The sequence below is a fragment of the Jaculus jaculus genome, chromosome 7 (genome assembly GCF_020740685.1).
Source record: "Jaculus jaculus isolate mJacJac1 chromosome 7, mJacJac1.mat.Y.cur, whole genome shotgun sequence".
Lineage (NCBI taxonomy): Eukaryota > Metazoa > Chordata > Mammalia > Rodentia > Dipodidae > Jaculus > Jaculus jaculus.
The window spans coordinates 29734981-29756196 of NC_059108.1; the positions used below are offsets into that span (position 1 = coordinate 29734981).

General features: G+C 49.1%; 1 protein-coding gene across 1 annotated transcript; it reads right to left on the bottom strand.

Annotated features, from left to right (window-relative positions):
* Positions 1–349: 349 nt before the first annotated feature.
* On the bottom strand, positions 350–20835 carry Il17d (interleukin 17D). Its single transcript, XM_045155611.1, has 3 exons — positions 20371–20835; positions 19457–19752; positions 350–1251 (listed from the first exon to the last, which is right to left on the bottom strand). Exons 1-3 carry the CDS (start codon positions 20383–20385, stop codon positions 960–962), a joined length of 603 nt encoding a protein of 200 aa, XP_045011546.1. The 5' UTR covers positions 20386–20835; the 3' UTR covers positions 350–959.
* Positions 20836–21216: the final 381 nt, after the last annotated feature.

Here is a 21216-nt window from a genome sequence, read left to right on the forward strand (position 1 = left end):
GGAGAGATGTCTTAGCAGTTAAGGCACTGGCTTGTGAAGCCAAAGAACCCAGGTTCTATTCCCCAGTGCCGGGAGACAGGAATTGTTTAGGTAGTCAGGGTAACAGAAACCCAAAAGTGAATGATGTTTTTATTCCTTGACTAAAAGCAGGAAATGTCACTAAGCTTGCAGAAACCTGGATGTTACACACGTCAGGAAAGTTCTCTAGAGTAAGCTTGTACCCTTCGGAGAGGACAGAAACGCTGACCCTTACCTAAGATGCCTGGCAAAGCTGTAAAATTTGGTCTTTGTCCATAGTAACCATGTAGCCACTCCCCGTAAAAAGAGAAATTCACACAGCCAACATATCCTTCATCTAACATTATTTTAATCATTTTAAAAACACTTAATTAACAAATAATTGTTTTTAGGAACAGACAACCTAAAGGAGAGAGTAAAGATTTAGCTCACATTTGTAATAGGAAGAAAGGCCTCACTCAGTATTGCTCTTTGGAGACCCGGTTTGGCCCACTTTCTCCTTGTATTTGGCCTGGTCTTCAGTTCTTACAACTAACGCAAAATGTGCTTGGGTCTTTTCCAAGAGCCGGCAAAGATGTCACATTCCACCTCTGCCCAGAACTGAGACTATACACCAATGAGTAAGAGCAAGTTTGGGCTTCTATGACGGTGCCAGGTAAAAAATTCATCTAAGCACCCCAACCATGCTCCTAAAATTCTTACTACCGGAGGTAGAAGAACGTTTATAAATCGCTGTGTCAAGGCGGTTTTCAAACTATACTTGCTCCAGATTACTAACATCAAAATAATGTCGGCCCCTACTCAAAATACTAAGGTATGCAGTCTCTACTAAAAAAAAATATATATATATATATAAGTTTCCGCAACTCTTCCTCCCGAGGCTGGCGCCCCGCAGCCACAGCGGGATGAGCCTCCGCACCCCGCCCTGCCGCCGGCCTTCCTCAGTGCTGGGCGGGCCCGCCGCCCGGGGCGAGCAGGAGCTTGGCGCCGGCCGCGTCCGCGTCGGGTTCGGGGACGCACGTGCAGCCCACGGGGATGGTGACGTAGTGCTCCGCGTACACCGAGCGTCCGCCCACGCAGGCCGCCGTGCGGCGCAGGACCACGGCGGGCGAGTAGACGGGCGCGCTGCGGAAGCGGAGGTCCTCCTCGCCGAAGAGCCCGGTCAGGCAGCCGCGGCACAGGCAGTAGGCCTCGGGCAGGTACCTCGGGAACCGCGCGGGGTCGTAGGAGATCCTGCGGGCGAGCAAGAGACAGTGCCGGTGCATGCATGCATGCCGGTGAGCCTCCTCCAGCCACGCGTCTGTGGCCGGCTGGGACTGCAGAGCACGTCCCAGGGTCCCAGGCTTAACTTGAGCTAGGAGCGAGTCCCTACCTTAAAAACTCCAGTCTGACCCGGCGTGGTGGCGCACGCCTTTAATCCCAGCACTCGGGAGTCAGGGGTAGGAGGATCTCCGTGAGTTCGAGGCCACCCTGAGACTACAGAGTGAATTCCAGGTCAGCCTGAGCTAGAGTAAGACCCTACCTTAGGGAAAAAAAAACCAACAACAACTCCAGTCTGGGCTGGAGAGATGGTTTAGCGCTTAAGGCGCTTGCCTTCAAAGCCAAAGCACCTGGTTTGATACCCGAGGAACCAGGTAAGGCACATTCACAGGTGGTGCATGTGCCTGGAGTTCGTTTCCAGCAGCTAGAGGCCCTGGCGTGCCTATTCTCTAATAATTTTTTTTTTAACTAAAAAAAAAAAAAAAAGAAAACCTCCAGTCTGCTGAGATCATTGTTTCAATGGTGTGGGGAAAAGGCTGAGCCGGGTATTTCATCCAGTAAATTAGCATCCTGCTTGAGGCTCAGCCTTGAACGCATAACCAGCTACACCACGGAACTGGACCCTGTCGGAGGCAGCATGGACAGCTATCCTGAGCCTCTCCATAACACCACGGAGTCTCAGCTCAACCTAAGTGAAGGAAAATACCAGGGCCACTGCAGAGAGCTCACAAGTGCCCACTGGACAGAATGACGCTCCCATGCCAGCCTGGAAGAAACACCTCTGTAATGCTCCCCTCCTAGCCCACCAGGCTCTGCAGCCCCAGGATGGATCCCCAGGACTGGGAGGCAGGATGGGACCAGTGCAAGGCAGAGCAGATACCCTCTACCTGGTTAATGTACCATATCTGCATACAGACCACAGGGTGCCTTCTGTGAAGGGACTAACACAGGCCTAGCTGGCCCCAGGCAATTAACAGTGAGTGATGCCAAGTGGTGCTTCTAGAACAGCTTGCAGGCATTAGAGTCCACAGGGCAGCTGGGACAGATGGCTTCCTGGGAGGAAAATGCAACTACAGGCCACAGTCTGCCCTCACAACAGCCACCTTCACAACCACAGAAACCGAAGGAGTCATTGGCAAGGACCCAGGACCCTTTTAGGATGTCCCCATTGCAGGCAGAATCACTTTCCCCAGTTTCTCCTGGGACTGCTGTGAGCATAAATTCATTTCCATGAATCTACACATCCAAAGCACACCCACCCTTATGAATCTGCTCTTCTTCCTTCTGGACAGAGTTCCAGACATTCTCATATCCCACACACTGCCTTGACCTCTCTAACCTGCCCGGCAACACATCTGCAGGTCCATGATGTGTCCTTTGAAGGACACAAGGAACCCATTAGCAGCCTCTGAAGAAAAGTGAGAAAAAGGGCAGGTTTGGAGGTATTTCTGTCCTAGATCTTCAGATTGGGGGGGTGGGGGGGCTGGGTACTAGCCATACCATACCATCCTGCAGACTACAATGCCAACCCTAGGACTTGCTTTCTCTAAGGGCCTCAATGCTAATGACAACCCCAACAAAGAGACTGTCCTTTGAAGAGTGCATTCAGGGCATCCACACTAAAGAAGGTGGGGCCAGACAGGGAAGGATGGACCAGTAGAGACCCAGGCTTGACTGGGCCTGTAACAGGCCAAACAGCTGGGGGTTCTGAAGTCAAGGCCTGCTGGTCATGGAACCTTTCAGCCCCCTTCTCTAGGGAACAGAGAGACAGGGCCCAGGGCTAAGGCTACAATGGGTGGGGTGGGGTTCAAAATGAAAACATCTCTGAAGCAAAAACAGTGATATTGTCCATTTGTGCTTCCCTCCAACATGTCCCCAAATAGGCAAAAAATCACCTTTTAAGCCTGTTGCTATCATCTCCTTATTTATGGCATGTCCTTGTCACCCACTAATCTGACACCTGACCCTCATCAAAATCCCAACTCTTCTACTTAGCCTTCACTGGCTTCCAGAAGCCCTACCTTCCCCCTTCCCTGTGCCCCTCACCACCTCACTCCCCAAAAGGATGGGGCTGAGAAAGATAGAGGCTGGAGATGGGTCTGCTCAAGAACTTGAATTGGATTGAGCAAGTTGACCAGATACTTGCTGATCCTAAAACAAAATACCTGAGACTGGATAATTTATAAGCAACAGAGGTTTGCCGAGTGCTAAGTATCTGTAATCCCAGTATCAGATGCATGAGGCAAGAGGGTTTTCAAAACTAGTGTGGGTTACATGGTAAGAACAAGTTTCAAACTCCTTCCTCCCCAAAGAAGTTTATTTGGACTTCAGCTCACTGTTTTGAAGGGTGGGAAGCCCAGCAATGTGGCCCTAGCATCTGCTTGTCGTCTGCGGAGAGTCTTCTCATTGCATTCTAACAGTGCGGTGAATCTTCTCACTGCATGGTGGTTGGATGCTCATCCACCTAAAATATCCACCTCAGTCTTCCAGTTGACCCCAGACCAGACCCTTCATCTTTACAGTGACTACCTACAGCCTGTTGACGAGACATCTGCACCTCTCATCTCCACCTGGGACCTAAGATACTAAAGGAGGGAACAATGTGAGGTGTTTTCAAAATTGTAAGCTTGAGCCGGGTGTGGTGGCACACTCCTTTAATCCCAGCACTTGGGAGGCAGAGGTAGGAGGATCGCCATGAGTTCAAGGCCACCCTGAGACTACTTAGTGAATTCCAGGTCAGCCTGGGCTGCAGCGAGACCTTACCTTGAAAAACCAATAAATAAATAAATAAAACCCTAAAATTATAGGATTGAGACCTGGATTGTTCCTTCACGACAGGAAAGTGCTACACCAGGTGGGACATCCGTGGCACTGATTCAGGTGGACCAGTGTCACAGAGAAACAGGCCAGCCCAGCAGGCCGAGGGGGCCAGGTAAAGCTTGGGCAAGTTATTAAGAAAGAAGCCCCAGACACTAGGGCAGCAGCAGGTTGACCCTGAACTCACCCACTCCCAGCTTCCTGCCTATGCTGGGAAGATCACCAGCCAGCAAGCAACGTCTTTGGTTACAGAAAGCCTCGCACAAAAAATAAAAGACCTCCTTCTGACCCTCTCTCTTCCCAAACTCGGACATACATACAGCCTAGCAGAAACCTTCCTGGCCTCCCTGCACTGTCGCTCCTTTGTCTCCACCTGCTGCTCTGTGCAAAGTTGGCTCAGGACACACGAAGCTTTCCCCTCTGACACTGACAGGGTCTCAGGAGTGGCCTCAGACCTGTGTGAAGTTTGGCCCGAGTGAGTGACAGCTGGTCGGGCTTAATCCAAGAACAAAGGACAAGAGATGATTAGAGGTGATGGAAACTGAGCTTGGGAAGGAATGTAAGTGACAGCAGAGACAGAAAAAGAGTGCTGCCCCTGGGGCCTGGCGGCAGTAGGAAACAATGTGAAGCGGCTCCAGAGGACTAGCTTAGAGAACAATGAACACCCCCCACCCCAGGAATCAGCCACCTGATGTCCCAAGTATAGCTGGGCATTCACTGGCTCACAGTCCGCAATGTGGCTCACCTCCTACTTTGCAAAACATGAAATTATTTCCATTTTTCTGCAGCAGATGATTGGTTCTCTCACAGTTACCCAAAGGACCCTCCACACAGTCCCAGGAACAAAGCCAGGAGGACACCTGAAAGCCTAGGGCACCACCAGTAAGAGCAGATAAAAATGACCTTAGCAGCCTGGCCCACTAGCACTTAAGGTCCCAAGTTCAGCCCAGCACACTTTCTTCTAGGGGCAGGAAAGAGTTAGTATGAGTCCCAGACTGAAAATTTTTGCCCAATCTAGCCAGTGACCTTGAGCTTATCAACCCCACCCCACACACACACCTTGTGTTTTACCTATTGAGAAGGATGTTTGACAAGAAGGTCACTCCAGCTTCCCAGGGTGTAACCCACCATGTGGCACTTACACCAATGTTTTATACCTAGAACACACTGTGATAATGAACTTAAGTTTCCAGAAAGAAAATTGCACCTGCTATGTTGCCCTCAGTAATAGTGGGAAGTTGGAATGTTGCAGGTCCACAGCCAGTTCATCTTGGGCTATCTTAGTCCCTAAGTGGCCATTTATTTGCCCAGCTGTGTGTGACCTAACATCCTGTGACTATTAAGTACATCTGTACAAACAGACCCCTAGCTTCCACCACACCAAAAGCTAAGCATGTCATCAGAGAGCATCTGAGACCTACGGCAGAGACGTCCTAGCTTTGCTATAACCACCTACCTGATGTTTGCACCAATATATTTGAAGTGTTTTGACTTATTACTATAAAAACCCCATGATGGGCTGGGAGATAGCTCCATGGTTAAAGGCTTGCAAAGCCTGCTGGCTGATGGTTCACTTCCCTAGTACCCATGTAAAGCCAGATATACAAAGTGGTACATGATTCTGAAGTGTGTCTGCAGCAGCAGGAGACCCTGATATAATGAATTGAGTCTGCAAAGTCTTGGAAAATTCCCCCAAATGAGTCTATTCAATCTATACAGTCAATGCAATCCTAACCAAAATCTCAATGGAGAACTTGGTGAGCTAGTCCTAAAACTCATAGAGCAGGAAAAGGGCTTGAAACGTCACTTTTGAGGGAAAATGAGGGGGTAGACTCCCTCCACCAGACAGGAAGATGTTAACAAAAAACGATAGGGAAGCTGGGTGTGGTAGCACATGCCTATAATCCCAGCACTTGGGAGGCAGAGGCGGGAGGATCCAATTGCAGATCAACCTGGGCTACACTGATGGTGAGAACCAGAGAGAAAGAGGTGGGGTGGGGGATATGCCAGCTATCCTGACTTTTTCATCATGTCATGCATATATGTATTGAATCATCCATCACACTGTACCCTATAAATATACACAATTACTGTAGCAATAAGATTAGTACATATTTGAAAAGAACAAAAAACAATTCTGATTCTCAGGCTTCACACCCACCGAGTCATATGTGTGCTCATTTACTACCCAATGATCTACTTGGCTCATTTAAACGGGGTGTAGTGAAGAGGGATTCTCAGAGACCCCTTCTGGGCTGCGCTGAGCATCAATGTTAGGCAACATCTGCCTTGGGTAGTTAGGCATTAGCACCAACAGACATGGCGACAATAGCTGGTGGTCAACAATTGGACGACGGCATCCTTCCCAGTGCAGGACTGCCCTGCATGCAAAGGGTAATTCACACGGAAGGTCATAACAACCCAAGCAGAGTTGGCAGTGCCAATGGAACAGCTTTGGGATCTTAGATGTTCTTCACTGGAGGCACACAAATTAGTTTTTTAAAAATAGTGATGCTGTTTCCTGACCCCTAGAGGCTCTGAATTAATTGCTTTGGAATGGGGCCGAGATATAGTAGTATTTTTTGAAAAGTTCCCTAGTTGACTCTCACAAACAGCTCTCTGTACAGGCCATTTAGTCTCAACATTTAAGAGAAGTAAGGAAGCCGGGTGGGGTGGTGCACGCCTTTAATCCCAGCACCCAGGAAGGAGGATCGCTGTGAGTTTGAGGCCATCCTAAGACTACACAGTGAATTCCAGGTCAGCATGAGCTAGAGTGACACCCTACCTTGAAAAACCAAAATAATAACAATAATAATAACAAAATAAAAAATTTTTAAAAAGTAAGGAAGCCAGGCCTGATAGCACACACCCATAATCTCAGCAGTTGGGGGGAGGCTGAGGCAGGAGGACTGCCACAAATTTGAGGCAGGCCTGAGTTACACAACAAGATCCCACCTCAAAACTAAATTAACTCTGGGAGTGGTGGCATATGGCTTTAATTTTAGCACCAGGGAGGCTGAGGTAGGAGGAGGATCATTCGTTTAAGGGCAGTCTGGGGCTACAGAGTGAGTTCCAGGCCTGCCTGAGCTAGAGTGAGAACCTACCTTGAAAATGAACAGCCGAATAACAAAAAGAAATCATGAATCATTAAGACAGGGTTTGGAGGCTGGGTGGCTGGGCTCAGTGACAGTGTTTGCTTTCCTAGATTCTATCCCTAGCACTCAAAATAATAAGTAAGTATGCAATTGAGAGTGATTTTGAATTAATGTTCTAATCTCTCATTTTCCCTTTGGAACAAGCCCTGCAGCTGGAGAGGAAAAGTCTCACTTATATATCACCACTGAAGGCCCAGGGGCCTGTAACAGTGGGCCCTGTGGGGTGGCCAAGGGGTAACTAGGGACACTGGAGGTCACAAACAGCTTCCCTCTGGGGGCACCTTGTGGCCAGCAGGCCTATCAGGTCCACTCTCCTTCCATTTGCTGAGGCCCCAGGGAGCCAAAGAGCTACAGAGCGTGCTGCCAAGAAGCTCTGAAAAATGCTTTTCTGGCCCCTAGAAGAAAACATCACTGTGCATTTCTCCTGAAAGAGGACATGGAAAAATTAGCTAGGGCTTGCATCAGGCTTGACTGGGGCACAGATCCCCATGGGCTTCATCTGGCCAAGAAGAGCTAGAGGTTGGTCTTGCTCCATCTGGGGACTGAGAAAGACTGCAAGCATCCTGAGCTTGGCACCAAGGCTGAGGCTGAGTCCATGAGGCAGCTCCAGGGTGAAGACAGCTCTTCTGCCTATGATCCAGCTTAGGGCCTCTTAAGAGAAGGAAAGCCCAGGCTGCTTACTTTCCCTCTCACTCGTAGGGGAGACTGAGGCACCATCAGGGCAGAGCTTGTCCACTTGGGTTAGCCCAGTTGCCTGCAAGGTGGTAATGTCTGCACACTCTGGATATTAGCAGGTGGTCCCTTGGCACCTAGTAAACTGAAGGTCCAACCCAGAAGGAGGGGAAGAGGAGACAGTGTCTTGGGCTATGGGAAAGAATGTGAAGGATCATTCCAGGCAGGAGTGGGAGTGTTGTAGAGGGAGAGAAGGAAATCTCTCCAGGTTTTTATTGCTGGTCACGGTACATGCCGCATTTGGCGCAGCTGGGAAGCAGCTCTTCAAGGAAAAAAACTGCTCATGCGCACAAGATGGCTAGCTCTCCAGGGAAAGCTGCAGAATATGGGTCCAGAGTCACCTCTGATGTGCCCTTGCTGGGGGTGCAGGGGGAGCCCATCTGGCACAGGGAGCCAGCTGTCACCACACCGTGGAGGGATAGTTTATACACAAGAGCCTAGTCTCTGCCTTGAGCTTTTTTTTTGGGGGGGGCGAGGGTGTGGGGGGTTGAGGTAGGGTTTCACTTTAGCCCAGGCTGACCTGGAATTCCCTAGGTAGTCTCAAAGTGGCCTTGAACTCATGGCAATCCACCTACCCTGCCTTCGGAGTACTGGGATTAAAGGCGTGGGCCACCACGCCCAGCCTTCCTTGAACTCTTAAGATTTCCTGATATTTTCTCCTTGACCACTTAGTTTCTCCATATATCTTCCTTTACCCTTCTTGCTGTCACCTCTGGAGGACAGTCACCAGAGGAATGTCACTTTGTGGCATGTGTGGAACCGCCTGCATTTGCAGGGCATGACACACATTTTTTTCAGGTGAGGAGCGTTGAAAGAGGTGCCAGGGAGTGAAATATTGTCATCCTCCCTGGCTGCACTCAGCATGCTGAAGTAAAGCCCCAGCCCTGGGGAGCAACCATCAAAGCGATGGTAATCCCAGAACAATGCACCATGACAATGCTTTTATTTTTACTTCGTGAAACAGTAGAGTCGGCTTTATTTTGAGATGCCCACCAACCGGCCTTGTACGTGGGTGGAATCAAGGTCACTTGTTCATACAAATATTTGGAGGAAAGATAACAGAACTTCTTAGTAAGCCGCTTTAAGCTAAAATGCATGCCTTCTTTTCTACAGGATCTTGTGTGGTGGGTTAAAATGGAGACTCTCAGCCAGCCACGGGCATTTTTTCTGCCGCTATTTCTTTCCTCTTTGCCCAGATCGCTCCCTTGTCTTAACAGAATATTATCCCAATAATGAAGCGGAAGGGACCGGGTCATAAGATACTAGAATCCAAATTGTTCTCCAAGAGAGGTTTATAATAAAGTCATTAGAGAAATCCACAAGGTGAAGCAGAGACCCAGGAAAAAGTGAACTTACTATGGGAAAACATTACAAAAGAAACGGATCCCGCCCCAAATTCTAAAGATCATAGGGATGAGTGGCCCTGGCGCGATCTGCGGGGATGCTGGCGCGGTGCTGCCCCCTGTCGACCACAGCCGCCTCTGCAGACATCTTTGCGGACCAGGTCCTGGTGCCTGAGGGCTGGGGGCCATACCCGCCCTCCCTCCCAGTTCTGTCTGTGGAAATCTTTAGTCTCAGTCTTCGCGCACAAAAAGTACATAAAGCAGGGAAGATGTATTTGAAAGCAACAAAGTAGTAATGTTTTTAAAAGGATAGTGCATATGGAACTTTCTCGAGCATACTGTAGTCTTCCCTTATGGGAGCTACTCTGAGGGACTTTGGGTAACTGAAACCACAGAAATCAAGAGGCGGGGGAATGTGTGTGCTCCAAATTTCTTTTATATTCCTTTTTAAAATTTTATTTACTTATTTACAAGGAGGGAGAAAGAATGAATGAATATGGGCATGCCAGGGCCTCCAGCCACTGCAAACAAACTCCAGATGTATGCAGCACTTTATGTATCTGGCCCTACATGGGTACTGGGGAACTGAACCCTGGTCGTTAGGCTTTACAGGCAAGTTCCTTAACCACTGAGTCATTTCTCTAGCCTCAATTCCTTAGATAGTATTTGTTTGAGCCAGAATATTGCTATATAGTCTAGGTTGGCCTGTATAACTTGATCCTCCTGCCTCAGCCTCCTTAGTGCCGCTGCCTGGCTGTTCTTAATAAGTTTTTTTTTTTTTTTTTAAACGTTTTGCTGGGCAGAAAGCAACAGATGCCTGTGTTCATAGGAGGAGCACTCAAGGCCAGTGTGGGCCCTGTACAACTCTCTGCTAGTGTCTGATGGTTGAATGTGACCTTCGGTGGTTGTGCTGGGAAATGGAACCTCTAGCGAACACCCCACACAGCAGAAAGGGTGCATGATGGATTCAGCAAAGCCATCCTTTCTACAAACCCAGCCTTTCCTGATGGCTCCACCAAGCACAGAGGCTAGGCTGTAAGAGGCAAGATCTCAGAAAATACTAGTGAGGGGTATGTGTCAACTCCGATCACCTGTAAACCCACTTGCCATGATTCCCCAAAACTTTAGTTCCATATTCATACAAGTCTAAATCACATGCCTAAATTGAGTCATTTTGTAGCGGTAAGTCACAGTGGCATTCCCACGCACACCGAGGACTTAATCTGCCCTCCTGCGAAATGTAACACTTGTAAGGAGCCGGCATCCCAGGGCAGTCAGGTGAAGGATTGGCTATCCTTTGTGGAACCCTGCTAAATGGCAACACCTGCAAGCACCAGGCAACAGCTTGTCACAGCCTAAGGCTGACTTATCAGTGGATCATCACTGAGGCAGGGTTAACCCTGTCTGCCCACAAAGTAGCTGGGGGCTGCATAAGTTGTGCAGGTGCAGATAGCCGGTGGAAGTTTCTAGATGCACTGAAAACAGCACAGTTCTTTATGGTTGGTTGGCATGTCATCTAACTATGGTACTGCGTGGTACGTGGATGTTAAGATGACTCCCAATTCCTTGCCAACACTCTTTTGTGTCTGTGTGTTTTTCCGCCAAAACCCCTGAGGTCAGTTTAAGTGCTTCCAGCTTCTCTTTTCCCAAAGTCACCTGTTGAAAGTTCTGGTTCCTTGAGTTTTCCATGGGGGAAAAACTAATCCCATATAGTTCAGCTGGTGCCTGTGTTAGGACGATTTCTTCTTGCCATGCAGGCCCATCCTGCCCACTGCCTTGCTGCCAACCTGCTGGAGGTGGCCTTACCTCTTCCTTCCTGGGGACCTTTTGTTTTTTTTTAATCTCTCTCTGTCCTGGAACTCACTCTGTTGTCCACACTGGCCTCAAACTCATGGCTATTCTCCTACTTCAGCCTCCTGAGTGTTGATATTATTAAAGGGATGAGCCACCACTCCCAGCTGTATGTCTATTTTTAAGTCACTCGGCCTTCCTGTTCCCTTCTCCTTTGCTGTCTTCTGTTTGTTTATTGTTCCATTTACTCATTGGTTGTTACTGGTAGCCACAGAGCTGTTTGCTACAAAATAAATGTAGGTGTAGCCTCTTAAGACTCCCTACAGAAAAAGTTATATTAAAAAAGTACTAAAGGCTAAGAATAAATCATTGGGCATTATTTATATCCTAGAGAAAAGGTATCTTTAGACTGCTACTTGAAATTGGAAAGTGTAAACAGGGCTAGGGAGATGGCTCAAAGGTTAAAGGCACTTGCATGCAAAGCCTGCTTCCTCTACTTTGATTTCCCAGTACCCATGTAAAGCCAGACACACAAAGTGGCACACGCATCTGGAGTTTGTTTACAGCAACAAGAGGCCCTCTAAATCAATCAATCTCTGTCTCTCTCTCTTTCTCTCTCTCTGCTAGGAAATAAAGATAATTAAAAAAAAGGCTGGGCATGGTGGCACACGCCTTTAATCCCAACACTCGAGAGGCAGAGGTAGGAGGATCACTGAGAGCTCAGGGCCACCCTGAGACTCCATAGTGAATTCCAGGTCAGCCTGGACTAGAGTGAGACTTTACCTCGGGAAAAAAAAAATCATGTATTATGCTTTTCTCAATATAAAAATAGCAGCACACTTGACTGGTCTACTTAGAGTGCTCTAAAAGTTACCCTCTTCATAGCTACATCTTACCCCGCTGTTTGTTGAATGTCTGATGCCTTCCAACCTTTGCTGTTAAAGCAATGAGCTCACATACTTGTTCGACATGCATCTGCAGGAGGTCACTGGATCAAACTGTGCGTGAATTCAACAAATTGATACTGAGCCAGGCACAGTGGCACATACCTGCAGTCACTTGGGAGGATGAAGACACAGAATCACTTGAGCCCAGGAATCTGAAGCCAGCCTAGGCAACACAGCAAGAACCGGTCTCAAAAAACTTTTGTACTGTGTGTATACGTGTGAATACAGTCACATAGGGACATCAGAGGACAATGTCAAGTGTCAGTCCTCAGCTTCTACCTTGTTTTGAGGTAGGGTTTCACTGTAGTTCAGGATGTCCTGGAATTCAGTCTATGGCCCCAAGCTAGCCTCAAACCAATGGTTTTCCTCCTGCCTCAGCCTCCAGAGTGCTGGGACTGAAGATGTGCAGCATCAGCACGCCCAGCGCAAGGCAGGGTCTCTTGCTATTCACAGCCGTGCTCAACAGGGTAGCTGGCCTGTAAGCTTCAGGATTCTCCTGCTTCTGTCTTCCTTCTCTCTTTTACACATGACCTGGCTTTATAAGGGACCCCGACTGGATTGTCAGATTTGTGTAGCCATCTCTCCAGGACCTCTCAAAACATTTTTTGGTAGTTCTATTCAGCTCCCTTCTATAAGTCATGACAATTTACCCTCCTCCACTGTAAGAGAATGTCTTCTTTCTTCCTCCCACCCTTGCCAAAGCAACCTTATGGTTGTAAATAAAAAGAAAAAGTTCATATGGTTTCAACATGTGTTTCACTTCCTTGCCTGCAAAAAGCAGCTCATCGTGGGCCAAGTGCTGAGTCATGTGACCTTCCTTCCTTGAACCGGCCCTGACTTTGGCCCATTTTCTCATGTTTATCATTGGCTTTTTTTTTTTTTTATTGGTTTGTGGGGTCTCTTTTAGAAATGAAGCCTTTGTGACACAGTTGCAAATATTTTCCCCTTAGTTGTTCTGTATCTCTCTCGTTTTATTTTACCAAGAAGACAGTATGTAATTACATAACTGCATTTCTTAATCTTATCTTTTATGATGTCTAGGACTGTGAGCTGCTAAATAGACCTCCTCCACTCCAAGATTATAAATAAATTTCTTGTGTTTTTCTCTATTTTTATGGTCTTTTTTTTTTTTACATTTAAATCTTTGAATCATCTGAAATTTGTTTTCACATAGAAGCGAGGTACAATTGTATTCTTTTACATGAAAAACCAGCTGTTCTGACACCATGACTCCCTATCCTCATGACATGGAGAGACTACTGATAGTCCAATGCCTATTTTAAAACCCATCTTATGGGCTGGGAGATGGCCCAGCAGTTAAGGTGCTTGCAAGTAAGGTCTGATGGCCTGGGTTCAATTCCCCAGTACCACATAAAGCTGGATACAGAAAGCAGTGTTCTGCATCTGGCATTCATTTGTAGTGGGAAGAGGCTCTGGCATGCCCATTCATCTCTCTCTCTCTCTCTCTCTTCCCTTACAAGTAAGTTAAAAAGTAAATATAACCTACTTTACCATCTAAAGTGATCCTTTCTTTGCTCATGATATTTCTGACTTGTGGTCTGTTTCCCTACTCACCTTTCTTAGCATTCTGGTTTGCCTATAGGACCATTCTACCTCCACATTAGAGGAGAAGAGACAGAAGAAAGACAGAGAGAATGGGCGCACCAGGGCCTCCAGCTACCGCACGTGTCACTTTGTGCATCTGGCTTTATGTGAGTACTGGGAAATTTAGCCCAGGTCATTAGGCTCTGCAGGCAAGCGCCTTAACTGCTGAGCTTTCTCTCCAGCCTCCAAAGGAGCATCTTAATTTAAGTTTTTATGTGCCAGATACTGGCTTTCTGCCCTGAGCTCTGCCAACCAGTCCATGGCTGACCTTGCAGGCAGGTAAGACTTAAGAGGCATAAGACCAAACTCCATGCTTCCTCCCAAAACACTTATTCCACATTCTGTTTCCCTATTTTGTTTAAATATGCTCAAACATATTAAGCCAGAACTACGGTGGACATGCCAAGCAGGAGGACCGGATTAGACTACACCTAGCTTCTCTGTGTAGCACACATGCCTTTTGGCTCACCAGACCTTCAACCCAGCCCCTAGAGAGAGTAGGATTTGTTACAGAGTACAGAGAAGCCAGATTGTTGTTCTGAGAGATATCCCCCTTAATACTATTTAGTGCATCATGGGCATCATGTGAGACTGGAGGAGACAATGATGTCATAGCCCACTCTGGAGTCTAGGAAATAAGAGGAAGACAGGAGAAAAGCAAGAGAATGAAGCCAACAGCACCGGGGCTGATGGGGCACGACTGGGAGGCAACAGATGAACTATGGGTGGAAGTCAGAAGGGGTCTTGGTGCCCCCTCTATGTGAGCAGGGATATGACAAGGGATGGGCCACAGATGAACTTGCCTTTTGCAAAGCAGCCAGGTGGAAGGAGGGCCTAAAATTCAGCTTTCCGGGACAACCTGAGATGTTGAATAAAGGTAGTTGTTGAGTAAAAATATAATGAAATTATAATAATAAATGGTTATTTTAGCTCACAGTTTTAGAGGTTTCAGACCTGTTGCTTTTTTTTTTAAGTTTTTATTTATTTATTTGAGAGAGAGAGAAAAAGAGGCAGATAGAAAGAGAGAGGGAGGTAATGGACACGCCAGGGCCTCCAGCCCCTGCAAATGAACTCTAGGCTCATGTGCTACCTTGTGCATCTGGCTTACATAGGTCCCAGGTAATCGAACCTGGGTCCTTTGGTTTCGCAGGCGAACACCTTAACCCTAACCCATCTCTCCAGCCCCAGACCTGTTGCTTTTAAGCCTCTGGTGTGGACGCCAGCTGGCAATGGTAGGGAACATGTGATGGAGTAAAACCATTCACCTCACTACTGGGAAGCAAAGAGAGAAAATAGGTGGCAGCTTGGGGAAATATCCACATGTGTTACTAGACACACCCATTCTATTGCTTGGGGTCTGAACCAGTGACCTAGAACACATTTTATGCCCTTTCTTCTCCCTCCCACATATACAAGCACCCATTTACCCAGCCCTTCCTTCTTTGATCAGCATTTGCCCCAAACATCCTGTCTCCACTGTTTCTTCCTCAGCAGAGGCCCTCACTGCCTTTTGCTAGAATCACTGAAGTGAGCCTGTCCAGCACCCCCACCCCTCACTGGGACACCTACTATATATAGCCTGCATCTTAATATCTCCCACAGGTCCATGTGTTAAAGGCTTGCTCCCCAAGTTGGGGCTACTGGGTGATAATATAGCCTTTAAGAGGGTCTAGTGGGAGGCCTTTAGGTTATTTGATATGTCTTTGAAAATGAGTGTGGGGCTTTGGTCCCTTCCTGTTCTCTCTCGCTCGCTTGCTCTTGCTTCCTTGTAATGAGGTGAATGTTTTTGCTCTGCATCAGGCTCCCTAAAACTGCCATCTGGCTCCTCACCTAAAAGCATCAAGTCCAAAGCCTCTAAAACTGTGGGCCAAAATGACCTTTTACCATTATAATTTCATCAGATATTTGTTACAGTAAGGGCAAGTTGACTCACACACCTTCCTGGAACACAAGAGTGACTGGCTGTATGACCTGGGTGATCAAGAAACATTCTACTGATTGAGTTATAGCTCACTGGTGTAGCACTTGCCTGGGAATCATGAGGCTCTGACTTCCACCCCCAGCACCACAACACAAATGAACAAACAAGAAAACTTGCTGGGGAATTCTATAGGCATCATCCTCTTCCTCTCCCCTTGCTACAGCTGTCTTTCCCTATAGACCACCCCCATCTTTGGTAGGCTCTCATCTGCTAAGGTGCAGCTCTTCTCTTCGTCCCGCCAGTGTGAGGGCTCCCTCCTTAAGGCTGCTCCTGCTTTCTGTGAAAATCATAGGGACAGTCACCAGTGTCTGCACAAGACACCTTCACCACACCCTTGCCCCACACTCCCAGCATTTCCAACTTTCCCTTTTGACATGTTCCTGCTTTCTTCTGAAATGAAACCATTGTCCAGGGGTGTGTGTGTGTGTGTGTGTGTGTGTGTGTGAGAGAGAGAGAGAGAGAGAGAGAGAGAGAGAGAGAGAGAGAGAGAGAGAGAGACAGACAGACACATAGTTTCACTCATCTTCAGCTAGCCTTGAATATGCTATGTACCCAAAGATGACTGTAGTGGTTTGATTCAGGTGTCCCTCATAAATTTAGGTGTTCTGAATGCTAGGTTCCCAGCTGATGGAGATTTGGAAATTAATGCCTCCTGGAGGGAGTGTATTGTTGGGGGCAGGCTTATGGGTATTATAGCCAGTTTCCCCATGCCAGTGTTTGGCCCACTCTCCTGTTGCTATTGTCCACATTATGTTAGCCAGGGGCTGATGTCCACCCTCTGCTCATGCCATCGTTTTCCCCTGCCATCGTGGAGCTTCCCCTCAAGCCTGTAAACCAAAATAAATCTCTTTCTCCCATAAGCCGCTCTTGGTCAGGTGATTTCTACCAGCAATGTTTACCTGACTGCAACAGTAAAGTGGTACCGAGGAGCGAGTGGGATTGCTGCTAGTCAACTGGCTGTGTGGCTTTGGCTTCTTGGAGCTGACTTTCAAGAGGAATGTGAAAGGATTTGAAACCTTGACCTAAGAGACGCCTTACAGTGCTATATGTACAGTTTGATGGACTATTCTGGCCAAAGTTAAAAGACCTGAATGCAGTAAAAACTATGGACTGGTGTGGAGGTGGGGAGGGAGGGAATTACCATGGGATATTTTTTTATAATCATGGAAAATGTTAATAAAAATTAAAAAAAGAAGATTCCATATGTGTGTATCAGAAGGTATGCATTGGACATATGTTTGTGTGTAATGGGGTAGGGAAGACGCAATTTACTACTCTATGATCCTAAACTGGAACCAACCCACATTTTCATCAATGGGAAGTTGGAGGAACAAATTGTGGTACATCCTCCTAATGGAATATGTTTAACAAATTGTGGTACATCCTCCTAATGGAATATGTTTACTAACAAAAAATAAAAAAAACCACTGATACATCCAAAAAAAAAAAAAAAAAAAAAAACAAAACCTATGGACTGTGAGGTTTGGCTTATGAGGTTGAGAAAGACCTTTGCCTAGACTGGGCTACCAGTTTGTGTGGGAAGCTTGCTGTTATGCCTGGGTCCTGAGAAGTTGTGCAGGGTTGCTTTGCATATAAATGAACTACTAGAGGGATATGGCACAGAAAAAATGAAATCTTTGGGCCTAAATTTCTGCCCATTCACCTGCAAATTGTTTGAGAGATTACAATCTTTCAGATTGGCCTAGTTGACCCGCGCTGGGGCAACATGAAGAACGGAGACCCTTTTTTTTTTAAAATTTTTTTTTTATTTATTTTTTATTTGAGAGCGACAGACACAGAGAGAAAGACAGACAGAGGGAGAGAGAGAGAATGGGCGCGCCAGGGATTCCAGCCTCTGCAAACGAACTCCAGACGCGTGCGCCCCCTTGTGCATCTGGCTAACGTGGGACCTGGGGAACCGAGCCTCGAACCGGGGTCTTAGGCTTCACAGGCAAGCACTTAACCACTAAGCCATCTCTCCAGCCCCGGAGACCCTTTTTGAGGGGCCTGAGTGCTCAAAAAGTGTCCTGTTCTTCAAAGTTGGCTTCCCCTCCCCCCCATTAACAAATTGGCATCGTACCTGGTATTGTGGAGTATTGTGGAAAGAGAGGGTCATTGAGTTTGCAACACTGTCTTGTGTTTTGGAAATGGCCATGGGCAATGTGAAGCAGGTTTGCTGGATGCCTGCATGTATACCCATTGCAGCCATGAGGATGAACAGTGGATTGCAGTGGAGACCCAGTGCCAGGACCACGAGATGGCTGCTAAGGAAAGCTGCCAGCCCCAATGAAGTTTTCCAGGACTGTGAGTAGCCTAGCTGGAATTGGAATGCCAGAGACTTGTTGCTGGTTAGAATTATCAGACTTGGAAATTTGTCACTGGCTAGAGTTGCTGGACTTTAAATTATGTAGTTTGATGTTTTCCCTGGTTGGTTTAAATCTTGTATTGATTGAACATTTCTTTGCTATGCCCAATGCCATCTTTTGTAGTGCACTTATTCTGTGCCATTATGTGGTGTTTTTTTTTTTTTTTTGGTATTATGGCTCAGTTAAAAGATCTTGGTTACAGAATAGAAAACTAATAAAATAAATAAATAAATAAATAAATAAATAAATAAAATTCCATCACTGGAATTGATAAAAACTATGGGGACTTTTAAAGTTAGATGAATGCATTGCATTTTACATCATGTATGGTTATCAGTTTATGTGGGCCAGTGGCAGAATGCAGTGGTTTGATTCAGGTGTACCCCATAAACTTAGGTGTTCTGAATGCTAGGTTCCCAGCTGATGGATATTTGGGAACTAACGCCTTCTAGAGGCCACAGTATACTGTTGAGGGCGGGCTTTTGGGTGTTAAAGGCAGTTTCCCCATGTCAGTGTTTGGCATACTCTCCTGTTGCTATTGTCCATTCTGTGTTGGCCAGGGGGTGATGTCCACCCTCTGCTCATGCCATCATTTCCCCCTGCCATCGTGGAGCTTCCTCTCGACCCTGTAAGCCAAAATAAACCTCTTTTTTCCCAGAAGCTGCTCTTGGTTGGGTGATTTCTACCAGCAATGCAAACCTGACTGCAGTAATGACCTTTAACTTGATTCTCCTGCCTCTACCTTCCAAGTACTGGGATTATAGGCATGCATAGTGATGCCCAGGTTATGTCGCGCTGGGATCAAACTCTGAGCGTTGTGCGTGCTAAGCCAGCACTCTGCCAACGGAGCTACATCCCTAGCTTCCTCCACGGATTCTAAATGCCATTTTCATCCTTGAAAACACCCTCTCCCACCCCCACCCTTAAGCCACCACATCCTGGAAGCTTTGCATTGTCACCTCACGTCCTACTTTGTCTTAAGGGTTTTCCCAGTCACCCTCTCTCGGGGCGTGCTTCCCTGTGCTCAGTCTCTCCGCGGTGCAACTTCCACAGGCCTCCTGCACAAAACCCCACGGCAATTAGTAAGCGGGTCAATGGACTTGAGCCCACTTAACCATGTGCCTTGCAAAGAGCTAAGGCGATTATTGCATAAGAAAAAAAAGTGGAAGAGAGGATAAGAGGAAGACAGGATTTCTCCAAAGGAAGTGACAAACCTTGGTTGGACTGAACATCTCCCAACCTGGTTATTCCACCTGTCTGTCTCTCTCTCACTCTCTCTCTCTCCCTGGCTCCTCCCTACCCCCGGCGGTCACCCGGGGCCACCTGCCCCACCCGGCCCCACCCAAGGGACGCCCCGCCCCTCTCGCTCCGCCCGCCCCCGCCCCGCCCCGCCCCCCGCCCCGTGGGCTCCCGCGGGCGCCGGCTCGCCTCTCGCGCTCACCTGTAGGCCCAGGGCGACACGCTGCGCAGGTTGGTGGGCGGCCGGAAGCGGCGGTCTGCGGGCCTGCCCCCTGCCGGGCAGCTGGCGTTGCGCGCCTGCTCGCGGGGCCCCAGCTGCAGCGTGTGGTGGAAGGCGCTGAGCACGCCGGCCGCCAGCCTGCCGTACAGCTGCTCCAGGAGCTCCTCGGGCCGGTCGGCGCAGCCCCGCGGCCGCTGCAGCGCCGGGCGTCTTCCCGCCCTCAGCGCGCCCGCGCCCGGCGCCAGCGCCAGCAGGAAGCCGGCCACGAGCACCCAGACCTGCGGGGCCACACAGCCCGAGCTCAGCGCCTCGCCCTCCCGCCCGCCCGCCGCGCAGACCGTGAGCTCCCTTCCCCACCCCAACGCCGCCCCGTCGCCACCCTCCGCAGCATGGGTGCCGCGCGGACGGGCCCCCGAGCTCCCTCCCCGCCCGCCCGCCGTCCGCGGGGCTCCCGGGGTCCCGCCCGCCACCGGCCCGCGCGTCCCCAGCCCCTGCCGCCGCCGCCGCCCCGAGCCGGAGCCCGCGCGTGGGGCGGGTGCGGGCCGCGCGTGCACGTGTGCGTGTGTCTGCCCGGCTGCTGCGCGGCGGGCTGCGAGTGCCTGTGACGCCGGCGCCTCACCCCGGGGCGCGCCATCCCGCCCGGAGCCCGCGCCGGGGACCGCCGCCGCCGCCCGCCAGCCCGCACGGCCAGCCCCGCCTCGTCATCCGCCCGCCCGCCCGCCCGCCCCGGCGTCCGGCCCGCGCCCCACCCCGTGCGCCTCCGGCCGGGGTCCCGGGCCGCCACCTCGGAGGCCCTCCTCCCCCTCCGATCCCCGCGCCAGCGCCTCCCCGGTCCGGGGGCGCTCCGAGACGCGGGGCGACGCTGCACCCTCCGCCTCCGCGGGCAGCGTACTCACCACGGTGCCCAACATCGCGCCGCCCGAAAGGGTTTCGGATTGGCGAGGAAGAAGATGGTTGCGCAGCGGTTATTTGCTGAATGAAACAAAAGCGCCACACGCTCGACGAGGGCTCGGTGCAAGCTCGCGGGGTCGGGGACCGGCGGCCGTGCGGCTCCCAGGGCGTCGCGGTGGGCCCGAGCCCGGCGCCTGCACTGCCACCGCCCGGGTGTGGTCCAGCCTGGCCGGCTGAAGAAGTGAGCGCTCTCTGGCCTGGACGTCTCCCGAGCCGGCGAGTGGGGCCCGCTTGGGCTCAGAGGAAAAGGACTTGCTTGAGGAATCAAAACAACACCTCCCCCCACCCTCGACTGGAATAGTCCACCTGAGAAAACTCAAAAAACCCACGACTCTCCTCCCGAGGACCACTTCCTCTTCTGAGATTTCATAATTCCAGGAAATGCGCTCCAGATTTTAAAAATCTGTGTTCCGTGAGCTGAGACGCTCTTCTTCCCCTAATTACCCTATAAGATGAGCCTGTGCCTCTCTCTCTCTCTCTCTCCAGCTTTAAAATGCGAAGTGCTAAGTACTTCATTGAACACGGTCGTAAGTGGGCATCGCTGGGTCTGAAGTTACAGTGTTGGAGAACTCTTGACTAAGTTGTGTGTGAGCAGTGCTTTAAAATGAGCCTAAAATTCTGTGAATATCAAAGGAAATATGCACAAATAAAGAACAATGTTATTTATCAAAAACCACGAGAAAATGTGCGTGTTCATTCTGCAACTAAATATCTAATGCTTACTAGATTAGCCAGCTAATATTTTTCAGCAGCAATGCTTTGAAAATGAAAACAAGTGGTTGATAGTAGCT